This window comes from Amia ocellicauda, chromosome 17, assembly GCF_036373705.1.
Source record: "Amia ocellicauda isolate fAmiCal2 chromosome 17, fAmiCal2.hap1, whole genome shotgun sequence".
Taxonomy (NCBI): domain Eukaryota; kingdom Metazoa; phylum Chordata; class Actinopteri; order Amiiformes; family Amiidae; genus Amia; species Amia ocellicauda.
The window spans coordinates 27,928,012-27,952,946 of record NC_089866.1 but is presented as its reverse complement, the minus strand read 5'-3'; the positions used below and the strand labels follow the sequence as shown (position 1 = coordinate 27,952,946).

Below are 24,935 nucleotides of genomic sequence, written 5' to 3'. Positions count from 1 at the left end.
AGAAAAGAGAATTGTACTCTGAAATTAGGATAGTTGAGATGAGTTCAAGCAGAAAGGATCGGATTGGGGGACACCTAATGACCCTTACTCTTACCTTGACTGTGAGTAGGCAACTGTTGTGCAGTTTGAAAATGGCATTACTAAAAACAGGGGCAAACACCACATTACCATGACTAGACTTAAACTGTGTATGTAATAATACGTTTCAGCCTTACATGTTTTATGAAGAATAACATTGTGTTTAAAGCATTAGTTCGAATGCAGATGTGTGTGTAGTTAACAGGTTTATTATATACGTTGTTTGAAGGTCATACATATCTCATGCTTTCCCTACATCTAATATAGCAATAGTTATAGAGCACTGTTAGGATTTTATTGAATGCGGTATATTTTATATTTTTAAATGTATGTATGTATTGTTTTGTTTCCAAGCAAGTTATTTAGCCTTGTGAGCTATTGCCGAAACTTCAATGATTTACTGAAGTCGAACTCTGTCTCTGGAGGGTAGTTCACTGTTAAGGGTTAAAGAGAGAATGGGAAAGTAACAAATGGGACTCGGCGGGCTTTTCTTAAAAGACTAGAGAGTACTATATAAGTGTATCTTCTCTATTGTGTTACTGGACTTTAAAGAAACTTGCATACGTAATAGAGGACCAAGCTGCCGACTACCGGACTGCAACCAGAGCCCAATGCAGGCGAGCTAATGTGACTGAGGACGCCCGGGAGTGAGAACTCAAAGACTTCACTGCTACTTTTTCAGTAGTGCTACAAGTCGGTTGTTGCTTTTTCCTCAGTTGAATTTCCAATGTTTCTACATTCGTTCCAAAAAAAAAGAGGGGGATTGTAGACTAGTTTATAAATGTGTTCAGGAAGTCGACACTGTTTAATACAGTCTTGCCAACGGTGACACATTGTTTATCTGTATTTTCTATTTTTGTAATTAGCATTTGCTTATTTCTAAACGGGAAGCGCTTCCTCTAAATTAAAAGCAAATCTGGCAGCTGATTTATATTTGGCTCCTTCCTCGGAACACGTTTTTTTAGTTGAAGGGGATCCGAAACGGCAGCCGGTCTGCCATTTGAAGCCACGGAAATGAGGCATTTTCTGGGTCTCTCGTTGTCCGTGCTGTGCCGGAGGATTTTAGCACTGCTCTTGGTGCTGCTCTCGCTCTCCACCGGAGCACTCTCGACATGGGGAGCCGGACTGTACAAATACCCTTCTGGGATTCAGCATGGGAAGGAGCAACTGGGAGCTACCCATAACGCTGGGTACCAGAGGAGGTAAATGCCCCATATTCTACATATATACATAATGATGATACTGTTTCAATTAAATAATGCGTAGAAATTATGTCAATCGAGTTTCCTCTTTGCAGTCAGTGGTAGATTTACTCTCTTGCTTTTTAAGTTACCTTCTCATATTCCGAAATGTCTCATCCCACGTATTACCAGCTGCATTCTGGTCATTGCATCCAAAACAATAATAACCCCTTCATGCACACAGTTACCATTTATGCTTGAAGTGTTGTACAAACTGAACACACAGTGACCGAATATCTTAATTTAATATATATGTAAGTTTCCAATTATGTAGATTACATTTTCCCCCCACCCATTCCTTTAACTTGAAACCCCACCGGTTTTAAGAGGGTAATTACTAATAAAGTCAACCCGTTATGGCGTTAGACAACACAAGGTAAGGCTTCTCTGGAGTATTAATAAGAAAGTTCAGCTATAGAAAAAAAACAACAACAAATGGCCACCATACCACTCCTGCGGCTTTAAAGCTGGTTATAATCGAAATGAATTGCTCCATAATATGATTGAAGTCCACACACAGGCACGCACTAAGTCAACTTAGTAAATTGATTGTTTCGTGACATTTTATTGTGTCCTTGCTATATTTTAACGGCAGCATGACTAAATGATACATAACGTTTTCACATCTTTTAAACAATGATTAGGCTCTAATGATATAATACCTAATGGGACACTGAGAAATTTGAGTGGAAAACTGTATCTGGAAATTTAGTATACATTTTGCCGCCCTTTTAGTTGTATTTGTGATTTTCTTTTAAAAGCATTGTGATAGTTAAAATAAACATCCTCAGTAATAGTAATTATGATTATGGTGATCAAATAAGATCTGTCATAGAGAATGTTTGGTCTGAGGAACATGTTTCCTCCTAGGCATGCTGGGCATGCTGTCTTGTCAGTGCAAGTACTTTTATATTAGTACAACTCTCAGAATTACTACTGAGATTTGATTAGGTTGAGCCTACTGGATGTGCTAAATTCAGGTGAGTACAAACAAATCGCAGGACTGTGTGTGTTGGGTATGTATGTACGCACAATAAATAAATAATACATCTATTGCCCTCTTCATAATAAGTAACTTCCAATGGCCTAGAACAGTGTTGGGCAACCTGCAGCCACTGGCGGCCTATAAGACCACCCTCCCCACCACTAAGAAATATTTAAAAATACATAATATAGTAGTATGTTTATGACAACTGCTTATTTTGTATCAATGTGTTACTCCCTTAATACATTGTTGATATGTTTATATTGCATTATACTGCAATTTTTTATATTAAAATGTAGCATTTGTGGCTTGTAATTGTGGTAAAAGGGGTCTTGTGGCCCAGACAGTTATTTGACACCCGGACTTGCGGCCCACTGATTCATTTGGGTTGTCTCCACTGGCCTAGAAGGATGTTTTATTTGTTTCTGTAAATCCTGAATTTAAATCACATTTAAATTAAAGTGAACTTAATAAATATTCTGTGAGGTGTTGATTTCAGCTTTTGGCATAAAGATCTGTAAAAAAAAATCACAAACTCAGAATATGCTGTACAGTGCAGACACATAGTTTATTTGTTCTGTACAGGCAGTGTGCAGAGGTAAAGGCATATTTGCTTTGTGATTGTCATGGAGCTGCTTATAATGGCAAAATATTGATTCACAGTTTTAAGAAATATTAATCAGATGCCCTTTAATATTATTATGAGTCTATATCTTAACATTATGCAAGACAATAAACAAATATATACTATATTCACATAGTGTTTAGGAAGCTGCACTACTTCCCAAAATAATAACTGTGGAGGCAAGATTTAGAATTGATATTGTTCTAAGCTCTTTATATACCTATATAGACTGTTCTGAGTATATAAGTGGAATTATAAGTTTGTACTAAAAGGACAATCCTATTATTTTTCCTACAGCCAGGACTGATTCACCCAAAACCAAAATAAACAAGCCTGACATTACTGAGGTTCTTAACACTAATATTTATGAAATGCATGCTGAAATGGAAAAGATCCTTATTTATCAGATATACACAGGTGTCTAATTAATCCCACTGCCTATTACTCTCCCTTGCACCACACTGTCACATTTCAGCATACATTGCTAGCTTGTTTATTAAAAATTGGTAGAGTAAAATACATGTGGTTGCAGGAAATGTTTAGTTAATTGTGCAGGATGCTGGGGAAGTTTACGACTTTTGTTTGTATTTAAATTGGTATGCAGTTTGGTTTGGTTGATTTGTTCTAATTTACACAGGAGTGGATGTAATATCTCTGAGCCTAAAGAAACAACATTTCACAGTACATGCTGAATATATTTTAATTCACATATCACAATATTCAAGGTTGCTTTGTGTCTTCCATATTGTGCTGTCATCAAATGTTTGATTCAAGAGAAGATCAAACCAAAGTATATTTATGATCAAATGTTAAAATGTGCTCTTACTTTGAAAGTTAAATGACAGCCTGTTGTTGTATACCAGCAAAAGACAAAGCATAAATAATGAATGAATCAGCATACAATATTGTGATTTGTCTGACTGAATATAGCCAATATAGACTGCAACCACAATATATATGGTGTTTACTTTTATGTTTGGAAGCTTTTTATAGTAGAGGGCAGATGTGAAATGTGAGAGAAAAACACAATTCGCAAATGCACAGGGAGTCAAAAGGAAAAAGCTTTAATTAATAAATTGTCTCATGGCAGTATGTGTACATCTCATGATATCAGATTAATTTTCTTTGAAAACATAGGGAGACAGACTTATCCTAAGCTAATAAGTATGAGGGCAACAGTAGCCCTGCATCAGTGAACCAAAATCATGTTACAGAAAATGTATCCTTCAGATCTATGACATTAGGGACTATAGAATGAAAATAAATAGAAAATTAAGTTTTATAGATTAGGAAAACAAAATGTGTATATATAACATCAACCATTTTATTCAATATTAGGACACATTTAATTATTTCAAAAGGCTGTACTTTCAAAAGGACTTCTATAGAATTGTTTGAACTTATGGCTGATGCAGGATCTTCCAGTTTTGCCCATGGGAAACCACACACAGATGCAGCAGACTTATAGAAAGGCACCTTGACGTGCTTTGATGTCAGAACATTTTTATGTTTTATTGTATTTGACTTTTACTTAGACTTTATATTGAAAATGCACATTGTTATCATTTTGCATTCATTTAATTTAATTTCACTGTAGCATCATTGGCTTTTTTACACGCAAGTTTCAGTCATGTCAAATGTGCTTTGAATGGCAAATTAAGTTTGGTATGGCTGAATTAGAACAGCAGTGTTACATAGACAAGTCCTTATAATTTCCTTTTTAATGGGATTGCTATGAACTGTGTTTCTAGGCATGCTATGCTATTGTCATTCAGAATTCTCTTAATAACACCAACAGGACATGCTTCAATTGAAGCTAGTTCAATGTCATCACTAAACCAGGTTAAACAAAGTTGCACTAAATGCATGCATACAAATATAATTGAAAGAAAAATTACTCAAAATTCTGAAACCTATGTGTGCAGTGTCAGAGTTTTGGACTGCAGTGTGTTCAGTAGCTCAGTGCTGGACTGCAGCATGTTCATGCTGTGTGGCATTAAGATCAGCAGCTCGGTGTGAGGGTTGGACTGCAGAACTATGTAATGTCTTAGGAAAATGTAAGGTTTCGATTCTTTCATTAACTTTAGATCAAATAACTTGAAATTAGTGTGGGTTAAAATTCCACACATAAACAACACATGGGGATGCTGATAGAGTAAATGACGATACCTTTGACCATGTAACTAATTTTAGGAAAGGCTTACATTCATACCAATCCAACATTACATGGCATATATCTGGTTTGTGGTTTAGTTTGTTTCGCATTGCAGGCCTCATTCATGATGACATGTATTATACCCTTATACCCTAAATCCATTTATTTTCCATAATCCTTTAATTTGAGATTTGATCTCAGTGATATACCCACACACAGCTGGCATGTAACCCAAGAGTTTATGAATATAGTAGCCTATAGTATACAGCTTCCCCCTTTTAGCCACTAAAAATTAAAAAAAGATAACTAGACCATAGTATTATGGAAACGGGGCTTAATGAGGGCAGTTTGCACAGAGCAGCATTTCAGGTTAAGACAGCAGTTTCCTTCTTTGCCTGGCTCCATCATGCCATGGGATTCATCTGAAACAGGCCATGGAAGGTCGGGGCAGTGTCATTAACCTCTGACATCCACATTACACAACCCATTAGGAAATATCCGTGAGTCACACCACACTGCAGGTTTATTTCTCACCTCGCCTGACCATCCTGGCAATATGTAATTAAAACATGGCTGATCACTAAAGAGTGTAGAGTTCAGTTGCACAGGACTGAAGGGATCACTAAAGGTGAAAAATAATGAAGGATCATTTGTCCTAAGAAATATCCTCCAATTTGTTTGCTTCTGATTGCCTAGAATTGAGCAAAACAAAATAATGTGGCACCTTGCGGGTGATGACCACAGAGCTGGGTTTGTAAACAGACAGGTTCTTAGGGAAGCAGACGGTGAAGGTAGGGTAATGCGGTGCAAAGTATTATATTACAGTGAGGGGGTGACAAAAAACACAGACAAATCCCTGGGGAACTCTCTATAACGAAAAACAGTAATATATAGACAAACACACCCAGCAACCAATCCATAGCACAAACCTTATTCCATGTCCAAATCCAAAAACAAAAAGACAGTTACCAGTGTCTTTTCACAGGTGCAGTGCACAGTTTCTCCTTCCTGCTTTAGGCAGCAGACTTCTTTTGGCTCTTTCTCCCTCTTCCTCTCCCCCTTCCCAGGGGATGTAGGTTCCCAGGTTTTCAGGGTGGCCGTTTTGTGTCCCGTAAGCACTTTCTCCAGCCCCAGGTGATCTGGGTACAGCACTGGCTCCTCCAGTTTTGGAGGCTCCAGCCACAGCAGCAATTCCTCTGGCCCTGGTGACTCCACACTCAGCACTGACTTGCTCTGGATCCAGGGCTGCTCGCTTTTTATTTACAATGTTTTCCTGCTGTTTCCTGCTATCTGCTGAGAGTGGTGTCTCCTTGACATAGCACGCCATCTCCTGCATCAGTTGTATTTTGTAATTCTCTGTTTCTTCTTGCTTGCAGGTGAAAGTGTCCCCAAACAGGTCACCCATTGCAGTCAGTGCAGTTTTACTGCTAGCTTCTTTATTTTCAGAAGTGCTATGTTCCTTTTGCAAACCAGTTTAATTTCCAAAACGCTGCATCAGTTCTTTTTGAATGTCTTCCTGCACCTGACGCTTTTCTTGTTCTGATAAATGTAACAATCGGTGAAAGCGTGGGTCAAAGAATGACATTTTGTTCAAAAGTATGATTGTTGATTGTCGTTCTTCTTTGTTGTACCTCAAACTCAGATCATTGATGATTTTGTTTTTCATCTCCTTCATTACAGGAATTTCAGATGATGCAAAGTTTTTAACTTGATTTTTCAGGATATGCTGAAGGGGTAAAACTGCTGAAGCTGTGGGGTATTTGTTTGTTGATAATGCAGCGGTTGCTGTTTTCAATGGCTTCAGAGTGTCACGGATATTTTCAACAACCATCCATTTGTTAGTGGTTAACTCCAGATGCGAGAGCTTTTTTTCAAAGATTACAGCGGCCACTGCAGCCTGTTGTTCTGATGCTCAGCAAATCATGTCGTATGTGCTGTTCCAACATGTAACACATTCAATGATTAAATTGAGATTTTTTAAGCCGAGCAACTTTTGATTATCCTCCAGAAGACATTGATCAGTTGCTGACTTATTGAAATGTGCAGCTGTACTTTAAGTTGGGTAAGTGTTGTTTCGATCAGTCTAGTATTGAGTCTGTCCTTCCGTACAGCAAGGTTAATTGTGTGAGCCACACATGGGATGTTGACCAAATTGAGATATCTTTCTACTGTATTGACGTAGTTCAGTGCATTATCAGTAGTGACAGTAATTACTGACTCGCGTATATTAAAATCATCTAGAATTTCGGAAATACACTCTGCAGCATTTTCTGCTGTGTGACTTCCTTGAAGCTCTTTGATTTGCAGAACAAAATCTTGCAGTTCCCAACCGTGCTGTTATGGTAACATAAGCATTGGTGGCTAAGGAGGTCCAACCATCTATAGTTAAAGCAGTGTCCTTACAATCATGCAGCATTGTTTTACATTTGTGGTGTCATTTGTGGAGTGGTGTCATACAGTTTAACTATGTTCCTTGAAATTGTTGCGCGACTCAGAATCTCGACTCCATTTCACTGCAAAATTCCCTGAAACCATCACCCTCGACAATGCTGATGGGTCTCATATATTTGCAGATGAATTTTACAAGAGATTTCGTAATTGCTTCACTCCGTTGACTGGGTAATGCAGCAGCAGAAGTGTGTTGAAAAAACGTTGTCAATCATGGTTGTTTATTACATGAAAGTCCAGTGTATATCGCTGCACTCGGGGGGGTTTCACAAATGGCTTCTCATGTTCGTTGTATTTGAATGGTAGGGGAGTTCACGTTTGCATAATTGACATACAACTTTTTGTTTATTTTCAGTCTGTCCACCAATCGTCCAAAATCCAAAATAAAACCAGTATTTGCTTTTTATACTGGGTGGTGTAACAATTGACTGCTCAGGAGCAGTACCCAGTATCACTTTTTTCAGATATCTTTCAATTATGAAAATGAACCAGAAGATAATTAATTTCTGACAAATGCAAATTCAGTGATATAAGAAGCTTGCTTAACGTATAACTTTATAAACACAAAAAATCGATGATCCACTTTTATTATCGATCATTATACTAAGGAAGTAAATCGGTAATAATATCGATATTCGATTTTATTGTTACACCCCTAGTGTACGGAACTGTACAGGACAAATTATTGCATGTGTTCACTCAAACAAATGCTTTTTGATTGTGATGTCTGACTCCATGTTTAGGTCTCTCGATTTTTTTTTAACACATCAATTTTTTTAATTACCATTTATACTCATCATTAGTTTGTACTATTCTAATTAGTCATAACGTAATACGTTGTTTTTTAAGTGAATTTGATTACTATAACTGGAGTGGCTGAAGGGACATCTAGGTGATAGCAGTTGAATCACAATTGAAAAACTATTCCTCTACATACATTGGGCCTTTCCATACTGCTGCTTCAGTTATATCCAAGGCCTTTATTAGTGATGCAGTGATGGCACTTTGAAACATTTATAGCTTCAAGGAGAACCTTTGTCAATGCATTGGTATCTTCTTTGAATTTCCGTGGGGTTTCAATAGTCCCACCACTGGCTGTATTGAGCCCAGTTGGGACCTTTCCTTTTGGAAAAGGGCTCCGGGGCAGCATCTTTTAAAGAACTCCCCTCCCCTCACCCCATTACCACAAACCCTAACACATCCTTTGAACCCAACTGAAAAGCACCCTCACAGTGGGTCACCCTTAATGCCTCCCATTAGCCTCCCATTGAAAGGGAATACTTCTGAGTTAGCCTTTGAAAGGGTGGACTAGCAAGAGGCCTTTTTACAAATGAAAAGGCCCCCTTCTTTCTTCTGAGGTCTCTCTCTCTTTCTGTTATTCACTTTTTCTTTTTTCTCATCTGCCTAAAGTGTAAAGGAAAGCTCTTGTTTTACACCATAGTATACTCCCCTCCCTCATCCTCAGAATTGTATATATATTGCTGCCCAGAGCTCTCATTCTGAAGGATTTCACTGACGTTTGTAGTTATCCCCATTTTCTGCATGTCTCAGTATCTCCACAGTGTTGCAGCCCTACATCTGCATGTGGCTAATGTCCTCGATCTGCTCCAAAATACAGCTCTACTTGGTTGATTATATTACTTGATTGTCAATGGGACACATTGAGACAGGACAGGATGTAAAACTTGCCCAGAAAGTGATGAACATGTAAATTAGCCATTACCATTTGCAGCAAACAGCAAATCTAACAATCCAGGTGAACATGGAGCCATATGGTCACCCTAAGCTTCAAACAGATCATAGACCCCGTTCACACTTATTAGGCCGGCCCTGGGCCGCCTGAAATTTAGACTATTTTTTTTAGAGACCCGTTCATATTTACGGTTTTAGGAGGCCTAAGTGCGTTCACATATGCGGGCGAAAAGGAGGCCTAAACGAAATGCATGTCGGGAATTAAACAAATCTGCTCAAACAAACCAGTTACGATTGACATTAGGTCTGCTTACAGGTGTATGCGATGTATTTATAATCACAACTTATTAATGTTGATGTATATAGGCTATTGATCGGTTCTACATTTTCTTTGAATGTAATCTTAACCCTTTACAGCTGAAGCTTTCTTATATAATTTAAAAAAATGTGCCCGCAATTCACCCAAAAGCGAAGCACATTCAGTAGGACATCTACATTAAATCACAAGAAATCGTATGCATTAGTTATCAATAGCCTATTAAGATTTATAATCTGAAAATGTGTATTACATACACTCACACAGAGCACATATAATATATTACAGCAGTAGTAATTCAAGTGTCTCTTTGCTGCTGTTAGCTGTAGGTTGATGTGTCCCATGCAGTCCAAGCTGCTGCTCAGTATTTCTTCTCAGAGTTCCTCGGAAAAACGTGCAACCTTTTCTCTGGACTCTACTATGTTTGTTGTCATTTTTAAAGTCTGATCTTTGCCTTTTTATTTTCCTTTTAACTTGGTCGGACGGATTGATATCCATCAAAAGAAGCCTGATCGCTTCTATAGTTAAATCCTCATAGACAGCAGTGCTCGTACACTTCCTTCGGTTTCTTTTTAAATGTATCTTCCATCCACATTGTAAACAGTGCTTTAATTTCTGTATCGTCCCAGTTGTTACCTCCAATGCTGGCATTTGTAATTGTACTGCTCAGCTCAATATAATTGCATTTCAGATTGCATAGTAAACAGCTGGTCTCGTTTTATGCATTGATTTGAAAGGAAACCTGCTTCGGTTAAATTTATATCGTTTTAATGCAAAATGCGGATAATTAATGAAGTTATGGTCCCGTTCACAATTTCACAATGCAATTTCCACATGTAAAATGCATACTGTTAAATTTCAGACTTCAATCATAATTAGTACAAGAAAAAACAATAGCAAGTTTACCAGCTACACACTTTTATTTTAATCGACCGAGTAGTTTGAACTGTTTACATTATAACTCATTACTTAGCCTAGACTTTTATAATATATATAAAGATGTGAGCTAGCAAAATGTAACAGTACATGTAAGGCTATAGATCGATATGACATTCAAACAATATAGAGTCAATACTGTGTGTTCTGCAGCGGTGCAGCTGTGTTGGTGCCCGTGTTTACTCTGTGTTTATTCTGTGTTTATTCCGCGTCTCTCAGACACGTTTCTCTGGGAGCGGGGCTTGAGTTGCGTCACACGCTGATGCTTTCCACCCGGCCCAGGGCCCGGCGCGTTCACATTTACATTTAGGCCGGTGTTCTGACAAACTGAGCTACTTTGTCAGAATGAGCTGCCTAGTGAAAGTACGCGTGCGCAGTTAACATGCCCATAAATCTGTTAGTAATAATTATGTACATTTAAAATGATTTTGACCGTGTTATTTCATAGTGACCAATTAGCTATTTATGCATAGATGACAGGATGTGCTACATAGGGTTTGAAAGCTTCTTCTACAGTAATATGTTGAAAAACAGAAGGAAGCCCATTCTGACAGGTGCCTTCTGTCCGACAGGATGAGCTGCCTCGGATGTAAAGTGTTAAAATACAGTAATAGTGTTGAAAAACAGCTGGTAGCCCATTCAGACAGGTCCTTTATGTCTGACGGGATGAGCTGCTTAATGTTTTCAGTCAGGGCAGCTCATTTCAACCGGTAGCCCATTGTTTTCAGATAGCGGGCAGCTCATCCTGATAGGGAAGCTCAGTTTGTCAGAACACCGGCATTAGGCCAGGTCGAAAGATTTAGGCCGGGTCAAAAAGCGGGACTAGTTTTGACCCGGCCCAGGGCCGGCCTAAATCTATGACCCCGTTCACATATGAGTTAGGCCGGCCCAAATCTCAAGTGTGAACGGGGTCATAGTGTTCCAACCTCATCTTTTGGTTCATGTTTAATGTACAGGGTATTGGCATAGTTATTCTGTGAGTTTGCAATTCTTAAAATATATGTAATGATTAACATCAGCCCAATATTGAAATATTAGCAATGGTGCACATTTTTAAGTGTATGAGTTCTGTGGATACACAGAAAAGAATCTATAAAATGAAAACAAAATGTACATTTTGGCTTTATAAACAATCAAATCCATTTTGGAGAAAAAAAAAATTCCCCAAGCAGTCTCTTTTGATGTAACAAAGTGGACAGCATTTTCAGGTGGAAGGCTGAGGGATGGAGATGTGGGTGAACCTGTGCACTGGTAACCCCATGCCCAAATAACCTCTTTGTCTGTCAATTCTAGCCAGGTTTTCCCACAGGCCTTAATCTTGATTATTCCATGATTTGTAATGTTTCATAATGTTGTAATTCCTCTTCCATATGAACAAGGGAAATTAAATAGTCTTGCCTTGGTTAGAATATAATGACAATAAACTCAGTTGAACTGAAAGAATGTCCTGAAGGACCACCTGCATCAGTGATTATTCTGTAACTTTCCCAGAATGTAGGGATCATAATTATTTTATTCCTATTCAGTTTAAATTTGCTTTATTGACATGACAGGAATGTACAAGTACTGGCAAAGTAATCAACATTTCCAAGATATTGCTCATCCTGTCTTTCGGAGTAACAATTTGTTATTGTTAGTATTCAAGCCACATTGAAATCTGGTGATTTTTACAGTTATAAAACAATCATTTTTAAATGTATTTCTTTAAATTAATAGACTTAAGTGTTAAAATTGTTTGATCAGCATTTATTAATAATTAACATGTTTAATCCAGTTAAAGCTCAGCTGACAATTCAAGTTTAAAAATCAAATAAGTATTGTTACCAGCTGGCTAGTAGCCTGACAGTTTTACTAGCCAAACAAAAATATTACTAGCCCAACTTATTTTCACCACATTGTGACACAATCTATTTAAAGTAAATACATACATTTACACTTTTACATTTGTCAAAGGAAGGTTTATTGAAAAAACATACCAATTTGAAACAGCTTGGTTTTTGGTATAGAACTGTATGTTCTACTACATGCAGAACACCCATCATATCGTAGCTAACCCTCCCTTTGTTTATGCCAAGAGGCAAGGAAATTCCTGGTCCTTTTTAAAACAAATTGGGCTGACTCACGTAGTGGTGGGCGATTTATATATATTTTTTCTCCACAATACTAATACTAATTTTAGTATCAGGACACAATACCACCAGAAAAGAAACCTTAAGCAGAACAGTAATATAACAAATTGAGTTCCTGGAAATTTTGAAATAGTTTGTACAATATTCCATTAAAACATCAAATCATAACATGTTTGAATGTTTAATTTTTTCAAGAAATGGTGTGTATGTCAACATGCCTATCCTCCTGTAGGTTGAAAAATAGCTAACTTTCTTGTGCTGATAACACAGCATTGAGAAAGTAAACTGAACAATTTGCAATTAAGTGAACTAACAAATAATTTAAAGTGCAAAATAAAAGTCAGCAAATTCACAATTAAAAATGAGGGGTCTAGTCTCCATACTTTACACTCTCCGTTTGAAAGCTGCTATACTTACAATCCCTGAAAAAAGGGAAATAATTTGTATCATTATGTTAATGTTTCCCTTCAAAACAATATATGATCACAAAAAATAAATATTAAAATAATTTACAAAAAGTTATAGGCTCCAGTTTTTTCACTAGTGGTAGTTGTGTTTCTTGCAAAAATAATTTCATTTATTTTATCTTAGTTTTTTACATTTTTACATTTTCTTTTTTAGTTTTTATTGATTTTAATACATTCCTTTGCATTCCAACTGCATAATTTTCAGGTATACTCAACCCAAACACTAATTCTGCAGTGCTTCTGTCTTGGTTCTATAAAACTTAACACTGTGCTCTTGTTCATGTGCTGCAGGTACAGTAGCTGATTTAATAAAGGGCTCCGAGTTAAACTACAGAAATGAGTTAGTGTTTTAATGTGTACTTCTTGTCGCTGTTGCTGCTGTTCTTTCAATAAATCGTGATGGTTTCTTTGTTATTTCCAGATCCTGCTACCGGTACAATATGAAATGTAAATAAAACAGTATAATTCACTAGCATCATCTATATCAATACAATAAGTGGAAATAATGCTTTAGTTCTTATTGTGATTTAAATAAAGGAAAAATGTTAATAATTGTCCAATCCTGCCGTTTGACATCTGCAAGCAAGTATGAATGTCGGAACCGATAAATGTTTAAACAAATTGGATGCCTTCTCTTGCCTGAATTTATTTTAGACATTTTCTGCATGTTGGCTTTCTGTTGTCAACTGCTTGGCCCATTTCAGTGCACACAAAACAAAAATAATTCCAAATCAAACTGGTAGCATTACCTTTTACCTTTTTCCAAGTTGTGGAAACATTTTGGTTGTTCACCTCAGCCATGATGATTTGCTTCAGGGTTTCAAACTGCACTCACAATGAATCATGACAGGATCATCTCCCGGTGGTACTGTGTATCACTCTTGTTACTCCTGGGAGTCCACAATATAAGAACTGCTACATTTAGGTATTGTGGTGCACTGCTGGTACCGGTACTATTACCACCCACCACTACTCACATCATTTTTAGACTTCTTTGCGGGTGGATTAGAGAGGCTTGGGAATAAAACAATGCATATTTCACTATTTATATAAGTATACTGCAACTCAAAAGCTGAGAATCCCCAGTACCCGGAAGACTGGGTGAGTGCTTCAGTAAAGGCGCTGTGTAGATTATTCCTAGATTGAGTGGATGTACTAATAATTATCAGCACCAGAACCATTGGTGTGTGATTTATATTCTTATATACAGATCACATATTCTGTGCAGAATCTGCTCATCAACTTGATTTTACTGCCAGATGTGACGCAAGGACAGATGTGTAGAGCTTAAGGTGGACTTGTGTCATAAAGTCAGTTCAGCTCAGTTTATTATGTAAAATGTAAAAATCCTGCCTTCAGTGCATATTTGACACTATTTCTCTCTGACAGGGAGAGATTTCAGGGCTCCATGATAGAAAACGTGTGTTTTGCATGCTAACAAAAAAGTACATATTGGCAGATATATTGGTAATCTGGAAATTTAGCTTCCCAATTATTGGTATCAGACCCATAAAACCTGTATTAGTTGGGCTCTCATTAAAAACAATCGGCAGGACAGAGATTAAAGAACCGATAAAGAGGACATGTCTGTATGGTATCCCTAAGCTAGTGTAGTTTAGCTATCTCCATTAATCAAATTGTCAATGTTATAGCAGATCCATGTTTTGGTGAGCGCAAGGAAGTCCAGAGAGAGGTGGGAGGCAAAAGCAGAAATGAAGGTGGCCCTGCCTTTTGGAAGTGGGGGACTTATTTATTTAGCTATATTGTCGATTGTCTGTATTATTTATAAGGGCAATATATTTGTATAGATAGTGAACACATGCTAGGAGAGAGAATTTCCGAAAGCTGAATTAACATATAACCCGTTTAACTTGTAACAACCATGCATATTGGATATATGAATAAGCAATGATGCCTGTATGTGTTTCAGAATCCCACCATAGAATGGAGATGCGTTCTTCCTCATATCCAATCATGGTTCACAAGTATTTGTTTTTGTTCTTTTTTTTTTTTTGCTATTATTATTGCATTTCACACTGTAAGTGGTTGTAAGGGGTTGTAGAGAGGACTAGTGCAACTCTCACTAATAATACAACACAGGGATCACTTTTGCATGGCAAAGCAAAGAAAACATGCTTTTCAGTCACTTGTTCTATTGTGTGATATTCCATTGAGATATTAAGTGACAGTCAGGGAACATAACCCAGATTTGGAACAGCAATGTCTGCACCATAGGGCCGAAACAGAGAGCCATTTTGTGAAGTTTTGATTGAGACATTACAACTCCATATTATTATTGTTCAGACACTTGAAGACTAATTTCCTGGTTTGTTTAGGCATTTTCATTTGTATATGTCTGTGTGCAGACAACATTTAATGACATGCAGGTTCCATACTGCAAACAAGCAAAGGGACTATTCAGATTTGTAACATAGGATTGCAGGCAGTCATATACATTTGGAAATGTTTCAACTGTCTTTCTAAGCTTTGGATTGTAAATGGAACATAGTTAAGTATCAGTCAAATCTGTTATTATGCTCCAATAAGACAGCAATGCGAAATAATGTGTTCAGCTATTACTGCATGTCTGATCAAACGCCAACAGCTAACTGAGAAAATGGGTGAAAGTAATTTTCACTAATAAAATAATCACACCTTATGGCAAAAGCATCTCTACCAGCTTGTTGAGCCGACAGACAAAAGGTTAAAACAAATTGAGTTGTCATACAATATAAAGGGATTCCTTATAGAGATGTCTAGTGTTTCTTATGGATAACAGTGGTCATTTGTATTCTGTATGTTTATCTTTGTCATGTTATAAATGGAAGTTTGCCTGCTAGCTGGCAATACCCATGCTTCTGTCTGTATCTGATAAAAGGAACAGGAGCCTATGAGAGATGTCAGGTTTTCTTTGCAGGCCAATTCCACTCTAGCACTCATCTGATTGTGCAGGTGTTAGATATACAGAGATAGATGACTGTCTCTAAATAAGGACCCTGCCTAAAACATAGTTCTAAAGATAGTCACATTTACCCCTATATAAATTGCTTGAAATGCATCTCCTGACCCCTGGATTTTGGAAACATGCCACTGTGTATGAAAACAAAAGGGGAAAATTGTGAAATAAGTAATGGTTTTCATATTTTCATAAGGACAGTTGTAAAGCCCTTCAGCACTGGCAAATTAATTAAACCTTTCTGTCACAAGAGTTCATAAGCATTCATTTAGTTCTCTCTGCCTTTTACTATACCTTAGAAGCAACTCCTTACATAAACATTTAATGTTCATATACATAGGATGGCAGACACACAGATCAGATCCACCTCATTCACATGCATATCAAACAGTGTAGAAGAAAAGAGAGGAAAAAATGATATTCACTGTAGCAGGGGGTAAGGGCGATAACTAGAAAAAATGTGGCTGAAATGTTTCTGTCCACCAGTAGTTTGAGTCTTCCAAACAATGGAAGGAATGCTTCAGAGGAAAGAACTCTCTCAAATTAGCTGTTGATTTTTTTTTTCTTTAGAGGAGAGCTCTGGTTCCTTTGCCAACTTCTCAAAGGGCATCTTGTTGCTTTTAGTTTTCCCTCAATATAATACACACAAACCAGCAACATCTGCTCCCAATCACTGATTGAGGAGGTTCAGCTTTCTGAACAGCTAACTCAATGCAGGCATGTTAAAGCAGATTTTGAATAAAGCCAATGTAAATATTGTTTAAATCAATATACATCTTATCTATTATATACTTTACAATCTAAAAACATATTTTATTAAGGTGTGGCTCACAGGGCTTTTGTTTGCAAACTGTTCCTGCCTGTTTGAAATCCTTATATGTATGCTGTAATTGTCTCTATTGCATTTTCCAACCTTATGCATTTTGTTGGGTTTGTAGTGCTGGAGATGAAACATTCACACTTTGTTTAAAAGTAAGTCAGGGCTGACTCCACTATATCATAGATGGATAGATCTATTACAGTAAGTTTGTGAATAACCCTGGTACAAATATATTGTGGTAATAACTTTAGGGGAAAAAAAGTCTTTCCACTGTCTCATTTACAGCTATAAAAGCCAAACTGGGGTTAGCGTACACTGGCTGGGAAAGCAAATACAATATCTACATTTGCAAGATTTAATCTAAGTGTTGTGGGGAGGGCAGAAAATTCCCACCCAGGTCTCTGAGTTCCTGTCTGCCCACCAACTCCAGGGGACAACTAATAGATTGTTTACAGAAAAGAATAAATTAGCCAAGACTGGGGAGCCAGTTAGAAGGGGCTGTCTGTTGGGGCAATTAGACAACATGGGACCAATAGCCTGTGCCAAGTAGGCTCTTTATTCTAATCAGAAAGGCAGGGAAGAGATTGAAAAAGATAATTGGCCCACTATTCAGCTGTGCCAAGGGATCAGTGACGTACAGAAATGGGGACATAGCACAATGGGGCCACCACTTGGTCAGATGGTCAGATGGTCAGATGGGGGGGGGGGGGGGGGTAACCGATTGTAAGTTAAATGAATGCCTGTTCTTCAGTAAACAAATACTGAAATTAAATTTAAAATTGAATTCCGTGTTTTATGTTGTTGATAATCTGTTGTGGACATGTGGAGCTGAACATCCATTTTATCAATTTTTGAATATTTTTCACGCTGAAGCATAGTTATAATGGAAGCTTTAAACCTGTGTCTGTAATTACTATCTATCTACCTATCATACTATCTATCAACCAATGTGTGTATACACTCACCTAAAGGATTATTAGGAACACCATACTAATACTGTGTTTGACCCCCTTTCGCCTTAATTCTACGTGGCATTGATTCAACAAGGTGCTGAAAGCATTCTTTAGAAATGTTGGCCCATATTGATAGGATAGCATCTTGCAGTTGATGGAGATTTGTGTGATGCACATCCAGGGCACGAAGCTCCTGTTCCACCACATCCCAAAGATGCTCTATTGGGTTGAGATCTGGTGACTGTGGGGGCCAGTTTAGTACAGTGAACTCATTGTCATGTTCAAGAAACCAATTTGAAATGATTCGACCTTTGTGACATGGTGCATTATCCTGCTGGAAGTAGCCATCAGAGGATGGGTACATGGTGGTCATAAAGGGATGGACATGGTCAGAAACAATGCTCAGGTAGGCCGTGGCATTTAAACGATGCCCAATTGGCACTAAGGGGCCTAAAGTGTGCCAAGAAAACATCCCCCACACCATTACACCACCACCACCAGCCTGCACAGTGGTAACAAGGCATGATGGATCCATGTTCTCATTCTGTTTACGCCAAATTCTGACTCTACCATCTGAATGTCTCAACAGAAATCAAGACTCATCAGACCAGGCAACATTTTTCCAGTCTTCAACTGTCCAATTTTCGTGAGCTTGTGCAAATTGTAGCCTCTTTTTCCTATTTGTAGTGGAGATGAGTGGTACCTGGTGGGGTCTTCTGCTGTTGTAGCCCATCCGCCTCAAGGTTGTACGTGTTGTGGCTTCACAAATGCTTTGCTGCATACCTCGGTTGTAACGAGTGGTTATTTCAGTCAAAGTTGTTCTTCTATCAGCTTGAATCAGTCGGCCCATTCTCCTCTGACCTCTAGCATCAACAAGGCATTTTCACCCCCACAGGACTGCCGCATACTGGATGGTTTTCCCTTTTCACACCATTCTTTGTAAACCCTAGAAATGGTTGTGCGTGAAAATCCCAGTAACTGAGCAGATTGTGAAATACTCAGACCGGCCCGTCTGGCACCAACAACCACGCCACGCTCAAAATTGCTTAAATCACCTTTCTTTCCCATTCAGACATTCAGTTTGGAATTCAGGAGATTGTCTTGACCAGGACCACACCCCTAAATACATTGAAGCAACTTCCATGTGATTGGTTGGTTAGATAATTGCATTAATGAGAAATTGAACAGGTGTTCCTAATAATCCTTTAGGTGAGTGTACATTGAAAGACAAGAGCTGGGATGTGTTTAGTGGTTGTTGGGATTATGTGAGTTCATTAAATCTAAGGGGGACGTAAGATAAAAAGTGTGAAGTTTATAAGTGTGTTGAATAGTCGAGATAAAGGCAGCGTGTAACGACTCATGACTAGGGGTGAAACGGTTACCGGTTTCACGATAAACCACGGTGAAATTCCCGACGGTTAGTATTACCGTTTGAAATTTTAACTATCATTAAACCGTGTTTGATTATCGCGGTTTGAAAAACACACGGTAAATATTGTCCATAATCAAAGTTAGCAGCAGTCTGACGCAGGCGCAGCGTGCTGCGTGGGTTGTGTTTTGTATGAAAACATGGCGGAAGGCAGAGAATGCTCGGGAGCGTCCTTTGTGTTTCTAACGCAGTTTTGCCAAAACCACGCCCCGTTTCTGCGCTTTATCAATCGTACATCTCATACACTTATTGGTGATGGGTCTTCAGTATTTGAATATCATATAACCTTTCCTGTCCTTATAAGCTCCAGACACACACAAACATATGTAAATGTTAGACTTTGTCTGATTAAAACGCAGGTGTTGTGTTTTAGCTCGGCGACTGTGGCGGGCATTCGATCTGGGGAGTGTTTAAGTTTACAGAATGTAAATCGTGTTCAGTCCATACGGGTCAACAATGGCAACGAGCTGAAACTAGCATTGCACTAACTGGTGATCGCGTCGCAAACAACATGCCCATCAAAACTCATTCACTGAGTCTGATTTGTTCGTCTTAAAAAGAAACCAAGTTGTCTCTGAACTCGTTGAGTGTTATAAAACTGAAGACCATATGTCCCATGTTGGTTACACATGCATTGCTTACTGCACAATGACTTTATATTGTAATATGTGTGTGTGTGTGTGTGTGTGTGTGTGTGTGTGTGTGTGTGTGAGAGAGAGAGAGAGATTAAGTGTATTTTGTGTTTTAAAAATTACAAAATTGTAGATCTGAATTCCTATAATGGCTTTGTTGCAAAGCAATATTATCGAGGGCGACATTGTGCTTTGGTAATATTTATCTTGTGTTTAACTTGTGCGGTGTTGATCTGTCAATCAAACTGGGCATACAGCGTTTTGCTGCGTGCTGAATAAATACCACCGATTAATTCCGCAATTGTTCGAGATTATTTTTGTTCTTGTAAAAAACAATGATTTACTCAAATGCATTTAACCATGTATATATATAAAGATTACATTTAGATGTGTTGGATAAATAATGTTAATGCTTCAAACTGTTGTTATCTCCAGGACTCTAAATATATATTTGTCACAACTTTATTTAATTTAACCCAGTGAACCAAATACAGATTTTTCCTCGCTTTTGTGAGGCGTAGTTTGTGAATGCCTCGTTCTTCCCGGTTTAAATAAATCTAACAATCCTGTTTCGGTCTGCATTGGGTGTTTTCGTGTCATTGAATCAGTGAATGGAATGAACTAATTTAATCGATTATCCAAACTGAACGGAATCAAATTAATCGAGTAATTAAAAAGAGTCGAACTGCCCATCACTACTGTACTGTGACAGCTCTTACTGTCTGAGTCTCTCCGAGTCTGTCCAATCAGCGCTCTCAGGCTACTGACCAATGACGCGGATCTATTAGGCTAGAACCCGCTCCCAGCAGAAACGGGCCGATAACACGTTATGTAGTTTATTCACCCAACCATCATATTTTGTTCATTTAAAATCCGTCAGTGGTCGACTTGATTCATGCACATTGCTTTACTTGTGCTGCTTTTATATGCACATTTAATTTGCTTACTTAAGGTTGTGTTCATTAAAACCTGCACTAGGAAAACTTTTACCTCTCATCGCCACATGGTGCCATCTTTAATGTTAATGTTATTATTTTAATGTTTATGCACACAAAAAGTGCATAGTACTGCTAATTTTATTTGTTGTTTATTGGTTTTAAATCTGCAACTTGATGAAATATAATTTTAACAATGCCGCGATACTGATAACCGTGAGAATGTTGGTCACTATAATCGTGATGAAATTTTCATACCGTTTCATCCCTACTCATGGCTGTACGATGTATACGCTCTCTCTCCTCTTAAATATGGAGCCTGTTTATGAATTAGAAATCATCTCCCACACGGAAATTGCTTCCACTCTTATTCTGTGTGCATTTCAGACATATGGTAGTTGTTAGCAGGGCAAAAAATCCAACTAAGTGTGTGCCAGGTTTAAAATGTCGCGTATTCCCCCCTGTCCGACCCCCAGCTCCAACGGCATTCTGGAAGAAAGATAAGCACTTTATTTTTCTTCTTTAAAGCTCCAAAAATAAACATTAATAATATCTAGCATAATAGAGTGAAATCATTGTAGTAATTTACCCTCACAGCATAGCTCCTGCATTTGTATATAATAAGGACAATAGTATACTTTAGTATAGTATACATTAGTAAACTGCTAACATATGCACTGGAAAAAAGGATTGGTTGACTCAACCAATATATTGCTTAAATCTAACAAACTGAGTTGGTTCATATGTGTTACACCAATATCTTGGTAAAAACAACCAATCCACATTGGTAGACTTTATAACCAATCTCAATTGGTGGATTTAAACATTATTTTGGTTAAAGACAAACAATGTGTATGGTTATAACTACCAAATTGATTGGTTGCTTCAAACTACTTATTGGGATAACCAATTTATTTGGTTAAAACATGACCACTGTAGTTGGTCTAGTTTTAATAACAACAATACAAACAAATTCCACTGACATGCAATTTATTCACAACACTTCATATGGAATACATTTAAATATTTAGATGCAGGATAGTTATTACAATGAGTCACAAACTTTTTGTCATAAGAAAATAGTAAATATGTACTAAATATATAAGATAAAATACCCAAAATGTACATTCAACTGAATTTTACATTATATACACCGATCAGCCATAACATTATGACCACCTGCCTAATATTGTGTAGGTCCTCCTTTTGCCGCCAAAACAGCCCTGACCCGTCGAGGCATGGACTCCACTAGACCTCTGAAGGTGTGCTGTGGTATCTGGCACCAAGACGTTAGCAGCAGATCCTTTAAGTCCTGTAAGTTGCGAGGTGGGGCCTCCATGGATCAGACTCGTTTGTCCAACACATCCCACAGATGCTCGATTGGATTGAGATCTGGGGAATTTGGAGGCCAAGTCAGCACCTTGAACTCGTGATTCATCAGACAAGGCCACCTTCTTTCATTGCTCCGTGGTCCAGTTCTGATGCTCATGTGCCCATTGTAGGTGCTTTCGGCAGTGGACAGGGGTCAGCATGGGCACCCTGACTGGTCTGCGGCTACGCAGCCCCATATGCAACAAACTGCGATGCACTGCGTGTTCTGACACCTTTCTATCAGAACCAGCATTCACTTTTTCAGCAATCTGAGCTACAGTAGCTCGTCTGTTGGATCGGCCACACGGGCCAGCCTTCGCTCCCCACGTGCATCAATGAGCCTTGGCCGCCCATGACCCTGTCGCCGGATCACCGATTTTCCTTCCTTGGACCACTTTTGATAGGTACTGACCACTGCAGACCGGGAACACCCCACAAGAGCTGCAGTTTTGGAGATGCTCTGACCCAGTCGTCTAGCTATCACAATCTGGCTCTTGTCAAAGTCGCTCAGATCTTTACGCTTGCCCATTTTTCCTGCTTCTAACACATCAACTTTGAGTACTAAATGTTCACTTGCTGCCTAATATATGCCACCCACTGACAGGTGCCATGATAACGAGATTATCAGTGTTATTCACTTCACCTGTCAATGGTCATAATGTTATGGCTGATTGGTGTATATATAAATTACTAAATAAATTAATTATTTTGTCCTCAAAGTTGATGTGTATACTGTAATGGCCCCCTTGTGGTCCATATTTTGCTTCTCCTTACGTATTCCCCATGTTTCCTTGATTTATTTTGCCTAACCTGACAGTTACATACGGTACAAAAATTACAACGTACAAAAAACTGTACAACACAAACAGGAATATGTCTATCTTTTGTATAAAATTGTATGGAAACTTTGAAAGATGGATATCTTGTTTGTAATTTAAGAAATATGTCAATTGCAGCTCTAAGTAGCTCAAGATGCTTTTCAGAAATCCCTTGTTTGTCGCTTTCATAATCAACTTTGCAAATGGGGTTTGTTGATTGATAAGAAATGTGCTCTGCATGGTTTATAGAAAATAAAATATTCAAGATGTTGATTGCTGAAAATAGTTACTGTTTTTTGTTTCTGGTTTTAATTTTGTCAATTAGTCAGCCTTTTAGGAAAACTATTCAACAGTGATCAAGCTGTGTGATGAAAAATTGTTTTCTCTGTTCTAAGATAAGCTTTTGTATTCTTGCATTAAGACCTTGAGAAACAACTTTACCTTTCTGTACAAAGAACTTGTATTTTCATTAAGTGAAAACCAGAAGTCCCCTGTGTAACAATTCTTAAAGAAAAATTAAGAAATTCAAAAACAGCTGGGATCAGAAATTATCAGTGATAGGCTACTGTCTTACCTTTGATCAGATGGAGCAGTAACTGAAGCTGTGAGCCTGCCTCATTGAGCACATTATATTTCACAATTATGTTTAATATTATTTTAACAGCCGTCTGTCTATACAGATTTACTCTAAACAAAGTAATAAACTTGAAGGTGCCAGCACCTGGTTTGAACTTTTGTAAGGGCTTTTTGCAGCTCATAAAACCCACAATAGGTCCATGACAGATTTAATATGAATGTTATCTGTTTTCCTGATTTTTATCTAGAGTTAAAAAGTTACAGTTGGCTTCACTGAAAAAAAAAAGTTAAATCCCTGAAATTATGTTGAAGGAAAATGAATGTACTGTTGGAAAATAAAAACATATGGGACCTGGGGTGTTAACTGAACATTCTTACCAGATATCATACCTACTGTGTACTGCTGGGACGACACCCTGCACCTGGAGGATCCCTGTATTCATTTTAACTAAACTCTTGATAAATAAAGCTACCTGAAACCTCAGATTAACTATTTTATGAAGATCTCTTTTAAATTCTGTCAGTTAGTTTTAATAAAAAATGCTTTTGGTGTATTTTTGTGGGCAAAAAGAAGTCTGTCCTCGATGTGTTTAATAAAGTTTTGCTCCATAGAACACAATCACACTTGAGATTTAGGCCAGCCCAGGGCCACCTTAACTCATATATAAATGCTCCAAAATTAAGGTCTAGGCCAGGTGAAAATTTTAATCAGATTTTTGAGGCAGCCTAAAGTTTTTGAGGCAGTCCAGGGCTGGCCTATCTATAAATATGAATACATCTGGCCCTGGGACGGGTGAAACACGTCAGTGCGTGACACCTCAAACCACACTCCTAGAGACATAAGTGAGAACCTGTACTGTTTCAAAGAAATTTCACTTCTCAGCATTGCAAAAGAAGATACAGGCTATCAAAAAACTTAGGCGACTTCACAAGACATACAGTATTTTCTCTATATTGTTTGAATTTCACTCATTGTCATATTTATGTAGCCTCAAATGTACTGATGAATATCACTAGCTCACATCTTCATAGAAAAATAAAGTATAGGTAATAATGAATTCTAATTAAAGCAGTTCAAACTACTACTAAATAAAGGGTGCTCTACATATTGGAGTCTGAAATGTAGTGGACAGCACTATGCAATTATCAGATGTAACCTGCATTGTGAAATTGTGAACGTGACTATGTGACTTTATTCACTAATCCAAATTATGCATTAAAACTATACAAATTTAACCGAAGCATATTTCCATTCAAAAACATGCATTTTAAAATGGGACCAGCTGTTTGTTATGCAATCAGATATGCAATTATAATGAGTTGACTGTAGTACAATTCAAAATGTCGGCTTAGCAACTTAGATGAGGTAGCAA

At 37.9% G+C, this 24,935-nt stretch overlaps 1 protein-coding gene across 4 annotated transcripts in view; it reads left to right on the top strand.

The window, feature by feature from the left end:
- Positions 1 to 178: 178 nt before the first annotated feature.
- The window catches only part of emid1 (EMI domain containing 1), a 180,194-nt gene continuing 155,437 nt past the window's right edge, over positions 179 to 24,935 (top strand). For 3 of the 4 annotated variants that reach the window (XM_066689177.1, XM_066689175.1, XM_066689178.1), the window contains exon 1: positions 179 to 1,280. In XM_066689177.1, coding sequence (XP_066545274.1) covers positions 1,093 to 1,280 — 188 coding nt within the window. In that variant the 5' untranslated portion in view covers positions 179 to 1,092. The remainder of the gene's footprint in view (positions 1,281 to 24,935) is intronic. The other variant, XM_066689176.1, reaches the window with a different exon arrangement.